Here is a 17,493-nt window from a genome sequence, read left to right as displayed (position 1 = left end):
CAGCTCACAAAGGACCAACGCCGCTTCGTTGTTAAGTACGAAAGTCTTTATTGAAGTTCAGTTTCACTTTCACAGCCGCAGCGTGCAGCCCTACGTCTCAAACTCTAGACCGCTGAAGCTCCGTCTGAATCTCCTCCCCCCAGACACCAGTTTAAGACTCTAGCCTTGCTCCACCTCTTCCTTTGCTCTCTCCTCCTCTGGTTCCGCCTGTCTGTCGGGGTCTCGCCCTTCCTAGACTCTTCTGACGCTGAGTCCCCTGAGTCTTCCCCCTCCCTCCGGCGGGCTTTAGGACCTGGTTCCCAATCCGGGTTTCCTGCTGTCCCGCGCGCCTGTACATTTGAACTTGGCGCGCGCGCCCAGCCGGCAACTTTCCTCCTGACCGTTGCACTGCTGCTGTCACTGCTTCCCCCTTCGGGGAGGCTAGCTGGAACTGACCTCCCCTCCGTTCCCCCACTCTCCGATGGAGGCGTGGTCAGCCCTGACTCATCTTCTCTCCCCGCTGGAGGAGACGCTGGTCCTGACACATGTGACTCTTCCCCCCCACTACGCTCTGGTGGGGAAGCTGGTCCTGATCCCCCGCTGCTGCTTTGGGAGTCCCCGCTGGCCCCCTGTTTCTGGTGCGTCCCCCCTGGGACCCCCCTTGCCCTGACCATCGGCGCCCCCTTCTGGGAATCTTCTGATTCGCTGGAGAAGCTCATGGAATCTCTCGGGTCACTGTCATACTCCCCTACGCTGCCCTCGGATTCTTCCCCTTCGCTCTCCATTTCCTCTCTCCCCTGTGCTTCTGCTCCTGAGCCCCTGACAGAAGGGATTGTGTACAACACCTTCCACAGATAAACAGAATGAAATAAAATTTTAGCTGTAAGCTGCCTCGAGTTCCTTTCAGGGGAAAAGGTGAGCTATTAATAATAATGGAAACTGTAAGAATGCTATTGAACTCAATGGGTCTTAAAAAATGCTTGGGCCTGCAGTGTAAGGCTGCCCAGTCTTTACCCAGTTAACTGGGAATACTGTGGGACTTACTTGTGAGTAGACAATGTAAAGCTCCTTTTACAATAAAGAAATCAACACTCCTTGTGTTTCATAAGAAAATAATTTAAAGTGGATTGGTGACCTTTCCTTCAAAATTATAGGAAGGACTTCATATGCCAGCATCACTATTCTCTTCATTTGGTGCAGGTATTTTATTTTCAGGCTAAACAAGACTCTGTTTTTGCACCTACGCAAACACACACACAGACCACTTCTAATTGTTCTCTGAGACAGGGAGGAGAGGAATAAGGAAAACCGGGACAGCTTCTGTAATTCTGGGTCTGTCCCTGAAAAATAGGGACACTTGGAGGGTATGAATTACATTGTTAATTTTATTTATGTTCTTACATGTTCACCTTTCTTTTGTCAGGGATTTCCAGAATGGTGTGCATGTGGTTCTCAGGCACCCACCTAAGCACAGATCAGAGCCAGGCCAATCAGATTCAGCAAGGTGGTAGCCTCATACATCTTTACAAAAGCCTATTGGAAATTATGTATATTGTCCAGGAAATGTGCACAATGCCCTCTTCCTGGAAGGATTATTTGCACATTCTCCATTAGGCCTGGTGAATATGTGCAGTGGTCAATTGTTATGCACATTAACCACTCAACTTAAATTCCCACATATATAGTGAGGCACTTGGATTTTTCTAAAATGAAATCATGGTATATGAAAATATTTTTATAAATAAATGTCAGTCTTCAAGCTGCGGCTTCGAGATTGAATGTTTAAATATTCCTTGTACATGCACAAGTACCATATTCAGACTCACCTTCTCCCTGATATGCTAGATTAATGTACCAGTATATGTAGTATTTTTCTCATGATAGAAAAATGTTGGTCCCCTCAAGCCGATATGTCCAGGAAAACCTTTAGTGATCAATGGGCCTGAATATATAGAACAGTCAAAGGGGATCCATTCCTCTTTCCTACACAGACCATTCTGTGAGACTTTAGATGCTGGATACATTTCACTTTACAGAGTGGCAAGGAGGATACATTGCCATCATTAGGCAGAGATGAAAGAAAATCCCCAATGTTCAATACAGTTGTATGTTGATTGATCAGATCCAACCATTCACAGATTCTTCCTGCCCCCACCCCCACTCTGCTCAGCTTCCAATAAAGGGCTTCACACAGCTTCAATCACAGGCAAAGCTCATTACTTCAAATGAGTAGAAGCTTTTTGAGCATTTAAATATTCTTTTTCATATTTCAAAAAAGGACAGTCAGTCACTTATTCAGTATTTAATTTTGTTAAAAGAAAAAAAAAAGCACAACACATTAACATGACTGCCTTAAACACCATCTTTGGCTTTTGCTGCAATTATAATGGCACATGTGAAAAGAAAGTTAAAATAACACCTACTGAAGTTGTGACTGCTGTCTCTTGAGATGTGCTGAGCAGTAAGCTGGTTAGATCAAGGGATGTATTAATAGCCTTCTTCATATCTTAAATGGGTCTGGAAGGAACAAAGGCAGCGTGGTTATGTATAGGACAGGTAGCCATATGGTATAGTAACTTCGTTTTCAGGTGCTATTTAACATCTGCCAGGGATGTCGGGAGATGTTCATTTTTCTGAAGTTACTTTGCAACCAGAACATCCGCAAGACAAAGGAAAACCAACAGTATATTGTACTCTTTTGTAATAAATTTGTAATCAAAGTTCTGATTCACTTCAGACAGGATGTGTGGTTCTTTGGATTAAAAAAGGCAGTTCTCCAATTGCAGGCATGCATCAGAGAGCTCTGTTAAAAAAGGAAACTGTAGTTGTGCTAAGCCAGTAATCAGCAGTAAGAGGAGGTATTGCATTCAGGTTCAGCATAAAATAGTTGTGGAATTAGTGGTGCCTTCAGAACAGGGGTAGAAGTCCAGCACTCCATGCAGCAGTAGTGTCTCATACCCTGCAGGGATGGCTTACTCCATTTTTAAATAAGTGAAGTAATATGCATACTAAAATTGGGGGGGGGTTGTATGATGTAACTTAAGTCGTTGTTGTCAGCATCCGCATTTATCACGAAAGACAATGGGGGTGAAGTCAAACCTCTGTTCTAGTGGCACTGAAATGGCCTCCCCAGGGTGCAAGCCTGGGCAGAGTTTGGAGGTCCAGGGTTGCCCAGATGAAAAGAGCCCCCTCTTGGCCTTGCTGATGTGGTCCAAAGGAAAGCAGAACGATACGTTTGGCACCAGTTTGGTTGCAGGATTCACTGGAAGGAGACGTACAAGGCACCTTCCAACCATCTTAGGTATTCCTCTCTGGATTTGTGTATGGTTTACTCCAGGCTTCCTCAACCTCGGCCCTCCAGATGTTTTGAGACTACAATTACCATCATCCCTGACCACTGGTCCTGCTCACTAAGGATCATGGGAGTTGTAGGCCGAGGTTGAGGAAGCCTGGTTTACTCCTTAGCCTTTTCTTCTCCTGCCTTCTTGACAGTTCGACCCACTATTGGTCAAGTCCACTCAATCAGCCAGAGCAATCTGCAGGGGAAGTTCCTAACTCACCAAGGGTTTGAGACCCATCATCAATATGCCTCTTTCAGTGTGAGAAGAATGCCTGGCTGTTGCTTTCTTATCCTAATTTGCTACCTTAAAACTTGACACCTGCCTGACTTTGGGCTCATCCACACCCCTGCTTCTCCAATGTATATAGTAGAATCCCTAAACCCTTTTCTGGTGCAGGAGCTTTGGAGCAAGCTGATCCAGTTCAGAAAATGTTGCTGCTGCTGCTGTTTTCACAGCTATTTTTATGTTGGTGCTATTGATTTGTGTTTATTGATCTGGTTTTACGTGTTTTGAATTTTGGTTTCTACTTTTATTATTGAGAACTGCCTTGATGATCTGTGTTGGGTTGAAGGGCAGGAAAGGAGTTCTCTGAAGAAACAGAAGTATAACAAACAACTCAACAAAAGGCCTATTGGCATCATCCATCCACAGTTAAGCACTCTTTTATCACAAATATGTTATTTCACATCAATAGGAGTTTAACACAAAATCTGATAGTACAATAAGAGAGATGAGAACAGTGTTGTTATCTTCTCATTTGGCGATAAAACAAAAATAACCCCCTCCACTACTCCCCACATCTATTCCTTTAAGCAGTCAACATTTCCCAATAGAATGCATTTAGTTTTCAAAAAAAAAGCCAGAGTTTTGACATAATGAGAAAATATTAAATTAAAAAGGTCTTTTTGTGCATGGGTGAAACCTCAGCAAAAGAGTAACATTCAATTAGAAAACAACTCTAGAAAAGGCTGCCAAATTGCATTAAATTTATTTGATCTCTCTGTCTTACAGTACATGATTCATTTTTTTAATGGAGAAGTCTTAAAGGTCTTCAACCCAATTTTCGATTAGAGGCAAAGGACATGATTACCAGAACTGTAGCATAATATGCTTTGCTACAAATGATGCTCTGGCAGTGCAGAGCATAGTAGATTTTTGGAGCTTCCAGATTTCAAGGATGGTGTCCCAGAAAAAGGATGTTTAAATGAGAGTTCTGACTTGAAGGACAGGAGTACGCTATTTCTGTCGATGGTCTCTTTCTAAAAGGACACAATAGTAGGGCCTTTCCAAATTATACGGATGAGAGTCTCTTGTGAGCCATCATATCTGCACCACTTATTTTTCAAAATTCTTATATACAAAAGGCTTTTTTGAATTTCAAGTACAACTTTTTGCTGAATGAGCCTAAGACAACAGATGATATGGTTAATGATTTAATGGCATCTTTCCATTGTTGCATTCTGAATCATGAACCCAATTAGCTCTTAGGTAATTCATGTTAGGTTTATGGCTATCAAAGATGATCTTATATAAGACGTCAAACTCAGTCTAAGAAAAAATGCAAAGCCTTTAAAAGGTTTAGGATTAATTGTTCAGAGGTACCAGTAGTTTAGTGCAGCAAACAAACTTCTAGAATAATCACAAATGCATTTGATTGTATCAATATTCTGCTCAATCAGGAAGTGCATAGACTTGGATACAAAACTATAAAAGGGGTTAAAATCATAACTAAAATCATAGCTCACATTCCAAAAATCAGCCCGCTTTTCCCACTGGAGTTGTTTTGTAGAAATGCCACATTAAATATTTTTCATAAAGATTATTGTATTTTTCCATGTATAAGACTAGGTTTTTTAAACCAAAAAATTAGGTTTAAAATTCGGGCTTGTCTTATACACAGGTAGTGCTGAGGGGTGTTTTCTTAATTTGGAGTCCCCCCAAACAGGGGGCATCTTATACACAGAAAAATACGGTAGTTTTGGTAGAAAGCAGATTCCTTATGTTCTCTCTCACACACTCACTTTAAATTGTAAATTATTTCTTCAGTATCTCAAAAGGCTATGGCGGCTTGGGCATCATGCAAATGTATTTAAATAAAAGGGAACAGGTGAATCGGTTAAGGCTGCGATCCTAAGCACTAGTGAGTGAGTCCTGTTGAGCAGAGTGGAATTCATTTCTGAGTTGACAGCACAAGACCTTAATTTGACAGAAGTCCTAAACTACTCACAAGGGTTTCCAGTTTGCTTCAGTAGTGACACTGGTGTCCATAAGAAAGACCAAGATAAACATCCAAAAGCAGTTATTTCCCACCCGTCACTTACATTTGAAATATTTGATTCTTTTTGAACTTTCAGAAATAACCTGATGCCAATAGGCAAAAGAACAATATCTTCCAACTCTCTCCTACCCTCTCCCCAACTGCAAGATGTCTATGACAAAAGTGTCTCTCACCAAATGCAAACAAACTGTGAAAACGACTATGAATTGAAAGTGGAGATAACAGATGTACCTTTCCCTGTTTATCTGTTTGCTTTGTAACACAAATAAACCTTAATAAAAACTAATTTTTTAAAAAAGCTTATAGCCAAGTTTGTATCTATTCTGCTCTCTCCCCTTAGCAGAGTTGCTATTTGGATGGATGTATAAGGAATATATTTAAAATAAACAAATCTGGGCAACTGTTTTGCTGAGATAGGGTTGAAGGCTATAAATCAAACGACAGTTTTGAAATTTTTCTATTGCTCATGAAAATGAATGTTCTCCTCTCTCTCACTCTTTCTCCCGCAGAGAGCTGATATAGGCATTTCAGCATTAACCATCACACCAGATCGGGAAAATGTGGTCGATTTTACCACCCGTTACATGGACTATTCAGTGGGTGTGCTGCTTCAGAAGGCTGAAAAGACAATGGACATGTTTGCCTGCTTAGCACCATTTGACCTCTCTCTCTGGGCTTGTATAGCTGGCACGGTGTTGCTGGTCGGACTTTTGGTGTACCTCTTAAATTGGCTCAATCCACCACGTCTGCAAATGGGATCAATGACTTCAACGACTCTCTACAACTCTATGTGGTTTGTTTATGGATCCTTCGTGCAGCAAGGTAAGGGAAAAAAATATGACCTAGCAAATGACAGGGAGGCCAGCTCTTATTATAAGGATGCAGGACCTGTGTGGCCCGCCAGATGCTGTTGGACTCCAACTACCATCAGTCCCAGCCAACATGGCCAATGGTCAGGGATGATGGGAGTTGTAGTGCAACAACATCTGGAGGGCTACACATTCCCCAAACCTGGCTATGTGGCAGAGAACATGCTTTGCATGAGTACATGTATGTGCAATTTATTAAGCTCCTAAAAGAGACTATTCCTTTTAAAGAGTTTGTTTAAAAGAAGAAGAAAAGGAAAAAAGAAGACTGCCTACAGGCTTCTATTCTGGGAAGAGACATGACCCATTTTCTTTTAGTTATGCCATGTTTTATGATTTATGTGTGTACAATTTTGTAACAAGAAAAAAAACCCGAAGGGCTGTCCAATGGAAAAGGGAGCCAGTTTGTTTTCTCCTGCTCCAGAGGGTAGGAGCTGAACCAATAGGTTCCAAAAAAAGAAAGGAGATTCTGATGAAACATGAGGAATAACTTTCTGGCACTAAGAACTGTTTGACAGTGGAATGATGCACTCTTCTTCCTTGGAGGTTTTTAAGCAGAGGTTGGATGGCCACCGGTCAGGAATTATTTGGTTGTGATTCCTGCATTGTAGCAGGTTGGACTAGATGACCCTTGGAGTCCCCTCCAACTCTACAATGTAGTTTTATGTAGTTTTTCAATTTCATTGTTCTGCAAGGAACAATGACAATAAATATATCGTATCGTATCATAAAAAAAAATTCTATGAATCTATGACTCATGATGAAAGTAGCTTGGAAAAGAATGAACAGAATAAGAAAACAGTGTGAAAAATGATTGAGTAAAGAGATGAATCCTGAAATGAGGGTGAGAATGGATAAGCTTAATGAGCAGCTAAGGAAAATGTATCTAAGCAAGATAGACATGGCAGAGAAATAAGATTAGAGGCAGACAAGCAGAGAAACTGTGGTGATAGAGAGTGCAAAAGAATAGAAACCTGGCAGTGTCAGGCGATGAACTTGAGGGCAAATGCGTATCCTGAAGTCAATCAGATAGAGCCAAGATGGCCGGCTAAAGGTCAGGGATAATAATAATAATAATAATAATAATAATAATAATAATAATATATTGTTTGTACGCCGATGGGTCTCCCCAGCCACTCTGGGCGGCTTCTAACAAAGATTAAAAATACATTAAAATGTCACACATTAAAAACTTCCCTGAACAGGGCTGCCTTCAGATGTCTTCTAAATGTCAGGTAGTTGTTTATCTCTTTGACATTTGATGGGAGGGTGTTCCACAGGGCGGGCGCCACTACCAAGAAGGCCCTCTGCCTGGTTCCCTGTAGCTTTGCTTCTCGCAGTGAGGGAACCACCAGAAGGCCCTCGGTGCTGGACCTCAGCGTCCAGGCAGAACGATGGGGCTGGAGACGCTCCCTCAGGTATACTGGGCCGAGGCATGTGCCTGGATTGAAGTAAAAAGAAACATATTCAGGTCTTTAGCGCAACCACTGCTACTTGATTGGTCCTCCAGTGTCATCTGACTCCCCAGAATGGGAGAATGACAGGCTACGTTATTCATTTCTGAGCTAAATTGCCTGCTCTTCTTTCCACCGGATAGCACGCCAACAGAACAGAGAGGAAGGAGCCAGCACTTGGTTCATTGGTTCTAGTTTCAGGCTTCTGACAACTAGAAAGCAATGAGAACCTTTTGCCTCTCACCATTTTTGGGATGCTTCTTTAAAGGACTCCATCCCCTTATCTCTGTTCCCCCAAACTTCTCACTCTGTGAACAGGAAGGGAATGCGTCCCAACAGTTCAACTCCTTTTCAACTCTCCTGCTTCTCTCAGTTTTCCTCACCAAGCCCACAGTTCCCCCTCAGCATTTCTGCTTTATCTCAGCACGCTGAGAGAAGAGGCATGGCCACCAGAACGACCTGCTTCATTGCTGCAGCTTCCTGCACAGACTTCCTCCTCATACCTATATGCATTTATCTCCTTCTGCATGGTTAAAATCATGCTTTCCCAGGAGCATGCAGTTGAATGCATACAGACATGTGCACACCTTAAGCTGAACAAGCAAAGAAGCATGGAAGAGGCAACCCTATTCCCCCATCCAGTGTAGTGTGTGAACATCTATCTATGGGCCTTCCAGACAGGTGATTTTTTTTTTTACAGGTTTGTTCTATAACATGTCATTGACATAATAATAGTGCATTAGTCATGGATTTGTACTGGATTGTCCACACATAATTCCACTTACTTAGTTATTCTGTGAGGCTTCACCAATACTGCTCCATCATTGCCATTTGGAGCGGCACACTTGTGCTATAGCGCAACAAGAGCAGGACAACAACAACAACTGGATGTTTGTGGGAGGAGAGGTTACAGGATTTCAACAGGAAGCTACAGGACTGTGAACGTAGCAGCATTTCCACCCAAAGACCTTTGAAACTGCAGAACGTATTGAAAGGGGGATCTTGTATAACCACCCCAATACCACCATGAGCACAAATAATCACAAAAGCACAACAGGAAAGGACATGAATGGGGAGATTCAGTGGGCTCCTTGGGGACGGTGGACTAGAAATTAAATAAATAATGTGATCAAGAATTACTACAGTACCCATCATTAGAATGGGCAGATCTGAAGCATCAGTAAGGTTTGTTGCAAGCCTGTAGGATTTCCAGTTTATTAAGTTACAGTGTAAGAGTAACAGAACATTTCCCCCTCTGCAACTTCGAAACAGTCTCTGTTTCTGTCGGTAGTTTATTCAGTGCATAAAGCAAATACTGTATTCTGGGGCACAGTAGGAGAGAAACCTCTCTGACCTCAGCTTCAGCAGTGCCCTTGGGTCCTGTGGCTGACTTCGCTGACATGCTGCCTGCCCCGTCGGCTCGTTTCGCTTCTGCTCCGTTTGTCTTAGACCTACCAACTCTTCCCTGACCTTCTTAGCTACGTTCCCCATTCCCTCCAGCCTTCAAATCTACCTACATTATTCCCCAGTGTCATTTATCCTCTCCACTTTCTGAGTCAGCCTTCCGACCCATGCTCATTCACATATTCCAAATGGGTCACAGACTGTTGACTCAGCATTGGTGCTCACGTCTGGTGCCAGATTGTTTGGGTTTTGTTTCTTTATGTCTTGGCTGAGGACTTATTGGGTGCAGTGCCATGAATCAGACCAGGGCAACGGGAAGATTTGAGCTCTGAAAACAAGGTAACGCAAAATTAGGACAATACAACTGACTGAGCAACTGGAGCATTAGCCTGTAGCTTTTGTTATTTCATGCTGTGTTTCATGAGTTAGTGCAGGCATTGCCACACCAGAGATATACCGTGCTTGCTAATTCAGATGGCATCTGTTGTACAAGCAACTGACTGAGGCTGCAACATAAATTTAGGTGAAATTCCAGGCATTAAAGAGGCTTGATTCTGTTGGCTTTGGCATTACTGTGTGCTAAATTTTAGCAATGGCTCTGCTTTGTACCCTCCCAACCCTGCAGTTGAAGTGGCATCTGCCTGTTTTGGGAGACAAGGGAAGAGTACTCCTTTGGGGGTAAAGTCAAGGAGTTACACTGCCTACTGTGGCTGTGGAGACTGATACTGGAGAGACATGTTTTATTGCAGGTGGGGCACATGAAGGTGTCTGGTTTTGCTGTTACAGGTGCACTTATCTCTGTGTTCCTCCCAGTGATCATTCCTTCTCCGGTCACTGCTCTGAATGCCCAACCTGACTGCCTGTCTCCAGACACTGCAATTGTCTGCAAGAGATTCCCATATGACACATTTAATGTTGCCAGCCTTCATTTCACATTTGCAGATACCTTTGTCATGTAGAGTTGGTCTGCCTGCAGGCCTAGTGCCTGAAGCCCAGTCCCCTGAGAGGTACATCCATGGAGATCCTGCCATCTTCCATTCTGTGTACATGATCAAGCCAGCGTAGATGCTGCTGAGACAGAAGTGTGAACATGCTGGGAATGTGGCGTTGGGAGAGCACATCTTTTTTTGAGACTCTGTCCTCTTTCCTGGCAATGCAGGCCTAGGTGGCAGAGCTTAGGAAGTGGTGGTTTCTCTGCCGTGGACTCTACTCCACAATATCCTCAAGGTTTCTCTGTCCATAATAAAGAATAATCGTCATCCCCATCCAATCTCCTTGCAGCTTTCAACAGAAAGAAAGTGGGGCAATTGCTTGGTTATGCAGTTAATATGGTTCCTGCAGTCTGTTTCCCTCTTCTAGAACAGGCAGAGTTCTAGAGCTCTGAGTCATATAACTTGTTTCTCCCCCCAAAAAAATAAATATAGAAAGCTCAAATCAGTGGTAAAACCCACAGTGTAAGCTTTTGTAAATTCCTGAATTTCTAAACATGAATCTTCCTCAAACACAGCAGCAGTAGCTAATTGCTAACGGATATGTATATACCCTCCAACATTCCTCAGATGAAAATAGGGACATTTCTCATCTCTCTCCCAAATGACCCTCCTTGATCCCCTTCTCTGCCCCCCGCAGAGCATTTCCTATCAGAAGAAGAGTGAGTGTCACCAGCACAAATGCCCCCCGCCATCCTGAGAAAACCCCTTAATATTGATTTGATTTTATATTATTCTTTGGCAGATTGACAAAAGAAACACATACACCAATAATTAAATTTTGGAAAGGGACAAGATTAGATGCGGGCACACAAAGCACTTTAAAAAAAAAAATCAAGACCCCTTGAATTTCACTCCACTTCACTCCCCCTTTCTTCCCACTCAAGGTGGCCCTGCCCTCTGCCTGCCACTCAGGGCCAGCGCATTGCAAGGTGCGGGGCCTCCGCAGCAGCAGCCTCTCCTCCTCCTCTGTTCTCCAGCAGCTGCCACAAGTTGCCCAAGGGAGGAGGCCGGCAGCGGTGGCCATGCAGAGGCAATGGGATGCTCTCTTGCAGCCGCAGCAGCTGCCATTACTGTTGCTTGCGACAATCCTCCTTCCTGAGCTCAGCACTGGCAGGGGGAATCATCAACACCATCATTTCTTTGTATGCAGCCTTTCCACAGTTAAAAAACAATGCTCAAGGCTGCTTACAGCATAACAAGATTTACATAATTACAAAAGTCATAAACAATAAATCACATCAAAAAAATACACAACCAAATTGGAAACAATTTCCACATAAATCAAAATTTAAAACTAAGAATACAGCATTAATATCACAGTTTAAAATGATGTAGGTAAAAAATAGCAGCAATTTAAACAAAAAAACAAAACAAAATAGAGCCCTCTCTGCCCAGCAGCAGCAGCAGCAGTGGCAGCAGTCCTTTATAGAGCCCATCAGGCCCCGCTGTGGGCCAGGTGTTGAGTGGCAGGACTGGGGCCCTCAGGCGCTGAGCAGGGGAGTCATTCCTGGATCAAACTGGTAGTCAGTGTGGCTTTTGTAATTCTGGGACTGTCCCTGGAAAATTGGGACACTTGGAGGGTATGTATTAAGAATATAAAAGATTAAAGAACATCTTTCTAAAAAATATATAGCAGATTTTCTTAAATGCCCACTTTTCTTCCATCATGGAATCCAAGATGGCATGACTGTAGTTTCCAGCTACACAAAAAGTTTACGGTTAATTTTGTTTGTTTGTTTCCTTGCCCTTTTTTTTGACTACACGCTGCTACCATTTTTGTTTTGTTTTTTTAATCAACATAATAAAAACAGAAACGAGCTGCAGTAGCCAATACAGAGGCTCTTTAGATGTATTTCTGATAAAACAAATGCCTGTTTAAACAGGAAGGTTGTTTTTTTTGTAAGGTTATGGTTTTGGGGTGGCAAAACACCAGAAAAGAGATGTGAGGTTCTGCAGTTTGTGAATGTTCTTTCTGGATTTCTTTTGGAAAAGTCGCATAGAATTCAGCTAGATGCCACCAGCATGACTGCACCACAGCAATGGTTTTTACCAGGCTTCCTCAACCTTGGTCCTCCAGATGTTTTTGGCCTACAATTCCCATGATCCCTAGCTAGCAGGACCAGTGGTCAGGGATTATGGGATTTGTAGTCTCAAGACATCCAGAAGGCCAAGGTTGAGGAAGCCTGGTTTATACTGTAGTTTGCAACCAAAACTCATATTTACAAAGAATTAGGTTTACTTCAGTCTGCATTTGGGAACAAGTTTTATTGACCTAAAGGAAGGCCTTTTTCTTCATCATCATCCATTATGGTGTTTTTTATTTTTGTTTTAATAAGAGAGAGTCTAAAGAGGCATATCTCCTTCAAGCAGGACAAGTTTTAATTTGGTTGAAAAGAAAAGAGCAAAGAATTAAATGGACTTGATATCAAAATACATGAATGTGCAGAATGACTGAATAATAGAGACACTGAAGGCCCGGGAATTCTAGTGCTACAGCTCAGGAGATTCATTTATAATGTCATCCAGCATTTCACATTCAATTTGAAAGTAACAAAAACTATGTTAGCAGAAGCTCTATTGTTTACTAACCCCAGTGAATACAGGAGAGAGAGAGAAAGCCGAAAGTAATTCCCAATGACAGATTAACTGGCTACAGTGCTAAGTCTGGCTTCTATATTCACTTCTCATCTGCTTTCCAGGCTGCAAAAAAAGTATGTGGGTCTATTTATTTTAGAAAAGCAAATCTGCTGCCGTTAATTGTGATTGGCAGATCCTAGGCAAGGCAATATGGGACATTTTAAATATTGTCACATTCACTTAAGAAGGCTCTCTCGTTAGCTGATTTAAAACATGACAAGGTAGTCATTCCTGTTATCAAAAAAACCAACAACAACAAAAAGCACAGGCACAGCAACTTCTGTGTCCTGCATTGAAAGGAACAAAGCGGCATGACCTGGAGGCTACTGGTTCTTTGCTGCCTTTGAATTCTTTGTTTTGGGCCGCCAAACATGTCCTGGCCTTGCATCATCCTTATTTTGTATTGACTAAAGGTTCAGAACTGCACACAGGCTTATTTCTTCCAGCCTTGGCAAAGATGAAAGTAGAAAATAGCGCTTTTGGAATAAAAATATACATGTTAGGATTTAGCAAACAGGGCATGCTGTTTAGATTGGAACAGGAAAGATGTTATTTTCACCTGCTACTTTTTATATTTTGCTCCATCCCATGTGCTGATCATTACACAGCAGCTGTTGAGTTCGTGTGTGGGGTTTTTAGAACTAGGATTTTTTTGGACCTTTAAAATGCTGTTTATGTTTGTGCTTTTGGAGAGAAGCTCTCAGAGTTGGCCAGGCTTCAGTCTGATTCAAAGGTGAAGTAGGCAGGGCCAAAGTAATGTGGCTTACAGGAAGAAGCTGAGCAAAATGTTATGTCAATTGCTGGCTGGATCTTATTTATAGCATTTTTGAGTTTCCTTTCCAGCAATACACAAAACTTGAATTAGAACAGCTACATCCAAATATAAACAAGGGAGACTTGATTAACAGGAAAATACTGTCAAAGCATCCAGGGAACAATTTTCATCATTAGGAGAAGAACTTTAATTATGGTAGCAGGACAGCAAAGTGCATGTTGAATGAATTCACAAGGCAGCTCCATCTGGCATTCTACTGTAAGATCTGTTAAAAAATGCAATTGCCAAACAAAGAGAAAACAAGAAAATCCACAGCATTCGCAATGGATGTTGTGATAGAGGTGTAGCATGGGTGGGGGACCTCAGGCCGAGGGGCTAAATATGACCCTCCAAGGCCCTCCCCACAGGACTCTCCTTGGGCCAGACTCCCTCCCCAGCCACACACCCCATTGGCTCTGCCTGGCTAGAATTTGTCCTTGAACTCAGATCATACTTCTGGCTTCCATGAATGAAGGATAGAGAAGAGGTTGTGTGTGTAGAAACCAGCCTACTGTAGAAAGTTAAAATTTGCATTTGTTGCTCCAGCCACCTTTGTCTCTGGCTTCACCCACCTTTGGAATGTGGCCCTCAGAAGGTTGCATAGTAGATAATATGGCCCCTGGAGTGAAAAAAATCCCCACTCCTGGTTCAAAACAAGCAAACTTCTCTGTGACTAACAGCTGCTCCCTTCACATTTTGAAAAGTAAAGGTCAGCCCCAGAGATCATAGTAGTGGCCTTATGAGATGGACTTTTCTATACATCTCACTCCTAAATTGTCACTTTTGAAACAGGATTAAAAGAGAAGCCTGCCTTCCATTGATGTGTGGACCCTGCATTCTTATCTTTTTTTAAAGGCTTTGCCCTTCCAGAAAGAGTGACTGTGCGTTTAATCCATAACCATGTAATTGCACTGAATTTTCTTCCTTCATAGATATTACCTGTCACTAGGACTATACTTAGACATGAGTGAGGAGGGGCAGAGCAAAATAATACATGAGGCTGGTGTGTCGTGTGTGTGTGTGTGTGTGTGTGTATGCAATTGTGCGTGTGGTTATGTGTGTTTCAGATTAGGCATATGCATGAAATTCATGTTTTTTGACACTGCTTACAAAATACAACAGAATTCACTATTTTGTGCCTTTGCTGGAGTGAGTATAGATTAATCGAGATTCAGAGAGCATTCACAGCATTACAGTGTCCTGGACCATCCTTTCCTGAAATTTACATATTTTTTTGGGGGGGGGAATTCAAAAACTTTTTTCATAATTGTAAATCCTGCCTTGTTAGCTTCATATTTTCATGATTATGGTAATTAGGAGTTACTGGTCTCTTGTCCCCTGCTCCCTTCCTTCTGTTAAACTGAGTGCCTTAGATTTTCTAGAGGGAAGCTGGGGGTGTTCTTTGTCTGGCTGGACAGAGTGTAATCCTAAACAATGGCTCAGTCATTAGCTCAGCTTAACAAATACAAGTCTGTTGTCTCTGGCGATTGGCATATTTTCTCAGTTGAGCACTGGGTTTTTTCTCCTCAGCATCAGCATGAATATCATCTGAAGCTGTGCAGGAAAGCAAAGTTAGTACCAAAATATTGTAAGCATCACAAAGTATTGTGAAACGCTAACAAGGAGCAAGCAGTGTAAAATTTGATTCACACAGGTGATCGATCCATGTGGCGAACGTTCTTCTTCAGCCAGGCCTTTGGCTGATTGACATCCGATGCTGCTCTTTTGTGTAGTGGGAGGGGGTTATTGGTTTGTTTTTGTTCTTATTTTTATTAGGTAGTTTGTGTTTCTTATATTGTAATTCCGTGGTGTGAACTGCCCTGACATCTATGGATGAAGGGTTATACAAATTTCAGCAGCAGCAGCAACAACAACAACAAAGAAAGGGGTGTTTCTGTTTAAAGGTTACACACAGGCGCACATACATTGTGCACATTCACACTGTAGCACATACAACACATGTATCATACGTCTGAAATCAGATACCGTAAACCAGATATTACGTAAACCAAAATGTGGTACATATTAGTTACGTGGCCGGAATTCATGTTATGAAACACACATCAAAGTTTTCAAAAACAATCACAAAATCTAATGCAGGCAAAGGGCACAGGGGTGAGAGAGCATCAACATTTTGAAAGAGAAAGAGCTGTGAAGGAGGATGGGCTCAATAATTCGTGAAAAATGAACGCAGTGAAATGGCATTTCAAATTGCATCCCTACTTCAAACATATGTTCTTTACTAAAATTGCGAGCTGAGAAAAAGAGAACATTCAGGTGGTTATCCAATTTAACTAATATGAAACATTTAGAAAACTGAGAATCCAGAAATTTACCACTGAGGAAATCATAAACCATAAGGACAAAGGGCAGTGCTAACAAGGATTAGACAAAGAACCCCCTCGTCCAGCCATCATAGGAACCAACCAGTTGACTCTGGGAAGCACAAGAGTAGAACGTGAAGTCAATAGCCATCTCTTACTGGTCATATCCACATTTTGTAGTTTGTTAAAGGTGCTGGGAATTGTAGCTCTGTGAGTGGTAAACTACTTCCTAGGATTCTCTGGAGAGAACCAGGTTGGTGAACGCTAATTTAAGCTATAAAGCCCCAGACACTTTAGCCTTTCTTCACAGTAAAGATCCTTTTATCCTTTGATCATTTTGTACCACTTTACCAGCTCTATTACATCATTTTGGGACTGGGGAGAACAGCAATGTCTTTTGAGTAGGAACAGTGATTTCTCATATTTTTCTCTCTCCTTAGCCAGAGAAAGGCTTCTTGTTGAGCTCAAGGTATATTACAATGTACTGTGTTGATATGAAACGGCAAGACAGAAGCCCTTCCCTGCCCTTGGGATTGGGAGTCTAGTATTACAGTTAATTAGGGGGTCAATCAGGTATTCATAACGTAGAGCCTTTCCGCCAGGCACACAAATGCATGACACCCATCTCTATCACCAGGACTATTTAATTACCACATTGATTTGCCACAGGGCATGACCAAGGGTCGCAGACAAATCTGGATAGATTGTGACAAAATTCCATTATTACTTTGGGGCAAAGCTTCAAGTTGTCTATATGTATTGCTCTTGACCCCCAGGTACCGAGAAAATAAGTATTTGAGGACAAAGCTTCAACAAACACTTTCATGAAAATAGCTCATCTCAGACTGTAATGTGACTTGAAACCCTGTCTCATTCTTCACTGTGCTGCAGAACACAACGTTGGACGTGAGGCTGCCAGCTGAAGGGTCTGGCAGCTCAGTTGCTGTTGCCCTCTCTAGCTCTACCCTAAATACTGGCAAAGGAAAAGCTAAAAGCCCCCTAATGCATTCCCTAATGGAGTTGAAGCTTTCAGAGAGTGGGGAGTTGGCAAAAAGGGATGGAAAGGAGATGGAAACACCCATGAGAGCACATCAGAGGCTGTCTGTACTTTCAGTACTACTGGTACTGAAGACCCCCCCAGTAAAAAGAAGTCATATCGGAAATCTTTCCTTCACCTACAAAGCTCGTTGCAGGTGACTAGGCATATTCTAAGGCAGGGGTAGCCAGTCTGGTACCCTGCAGTTGTAAACTGCAGCTGCCATCATGGAGGAATAAGCTAGACCTAAATGGCATAGTATGCATCCCAGATTAATTGAAAATGTACCATAAAAGCATCCCAGGATGCTTTCCTGACCAGAGAGGCTGGGGTTCCCTGGCACACAAATCAGCACAGAAATTCCCTGA

At 42.4% G+C, this 17,493-nt stretch overlaps 1 protein-coding gene across 6 annotated transcripts in view; it reads left to right on the top strand.

Annotated features, from left to right (window-relative positions):
• GRID2 (glutamate ionotropic receptor delta type subunit 2) overlaps nt 1-17,493 on the top strand; it is an 824,474-nt gene that overhangs the window by 647,205 nt on the left and 159,776 nt on the right. For all 6 annotated transcript variants that reach the window (XM_053404060.1, XM_053404061.1, XM_053404066.1 and 3 more), the window contains exon 11: nt 6,108-6,420. In XM_053404060.1, the coding sequence (XP_053260035.1) occupies nt 6,108-6,420 (313 nt within the window). The remainder of the gene's footprint in view (nt 1-6,107; nt 6,421-17,493) is intronic.

Source organism: Podarcis raffonei, chromosome 9, assembly GCF_027172205.1.
Source record: "Podarcis raffonei isolate rPodRaf1 chromosome 9, rPodRaf1.pri, whole genome shotgun sequence".
Taxonomy (NCBI): Eukaryota; Metazoa; Chordata; class Lepidosauria; order Squamata; family Lacertidae; genus Podarcis; species Podarcis raffonei.
The sequence above is the reverse complement of the archived record's forward strand: the minus strand, read 5'-3'. Positions and strand labels throughout refer to the sequence as shown.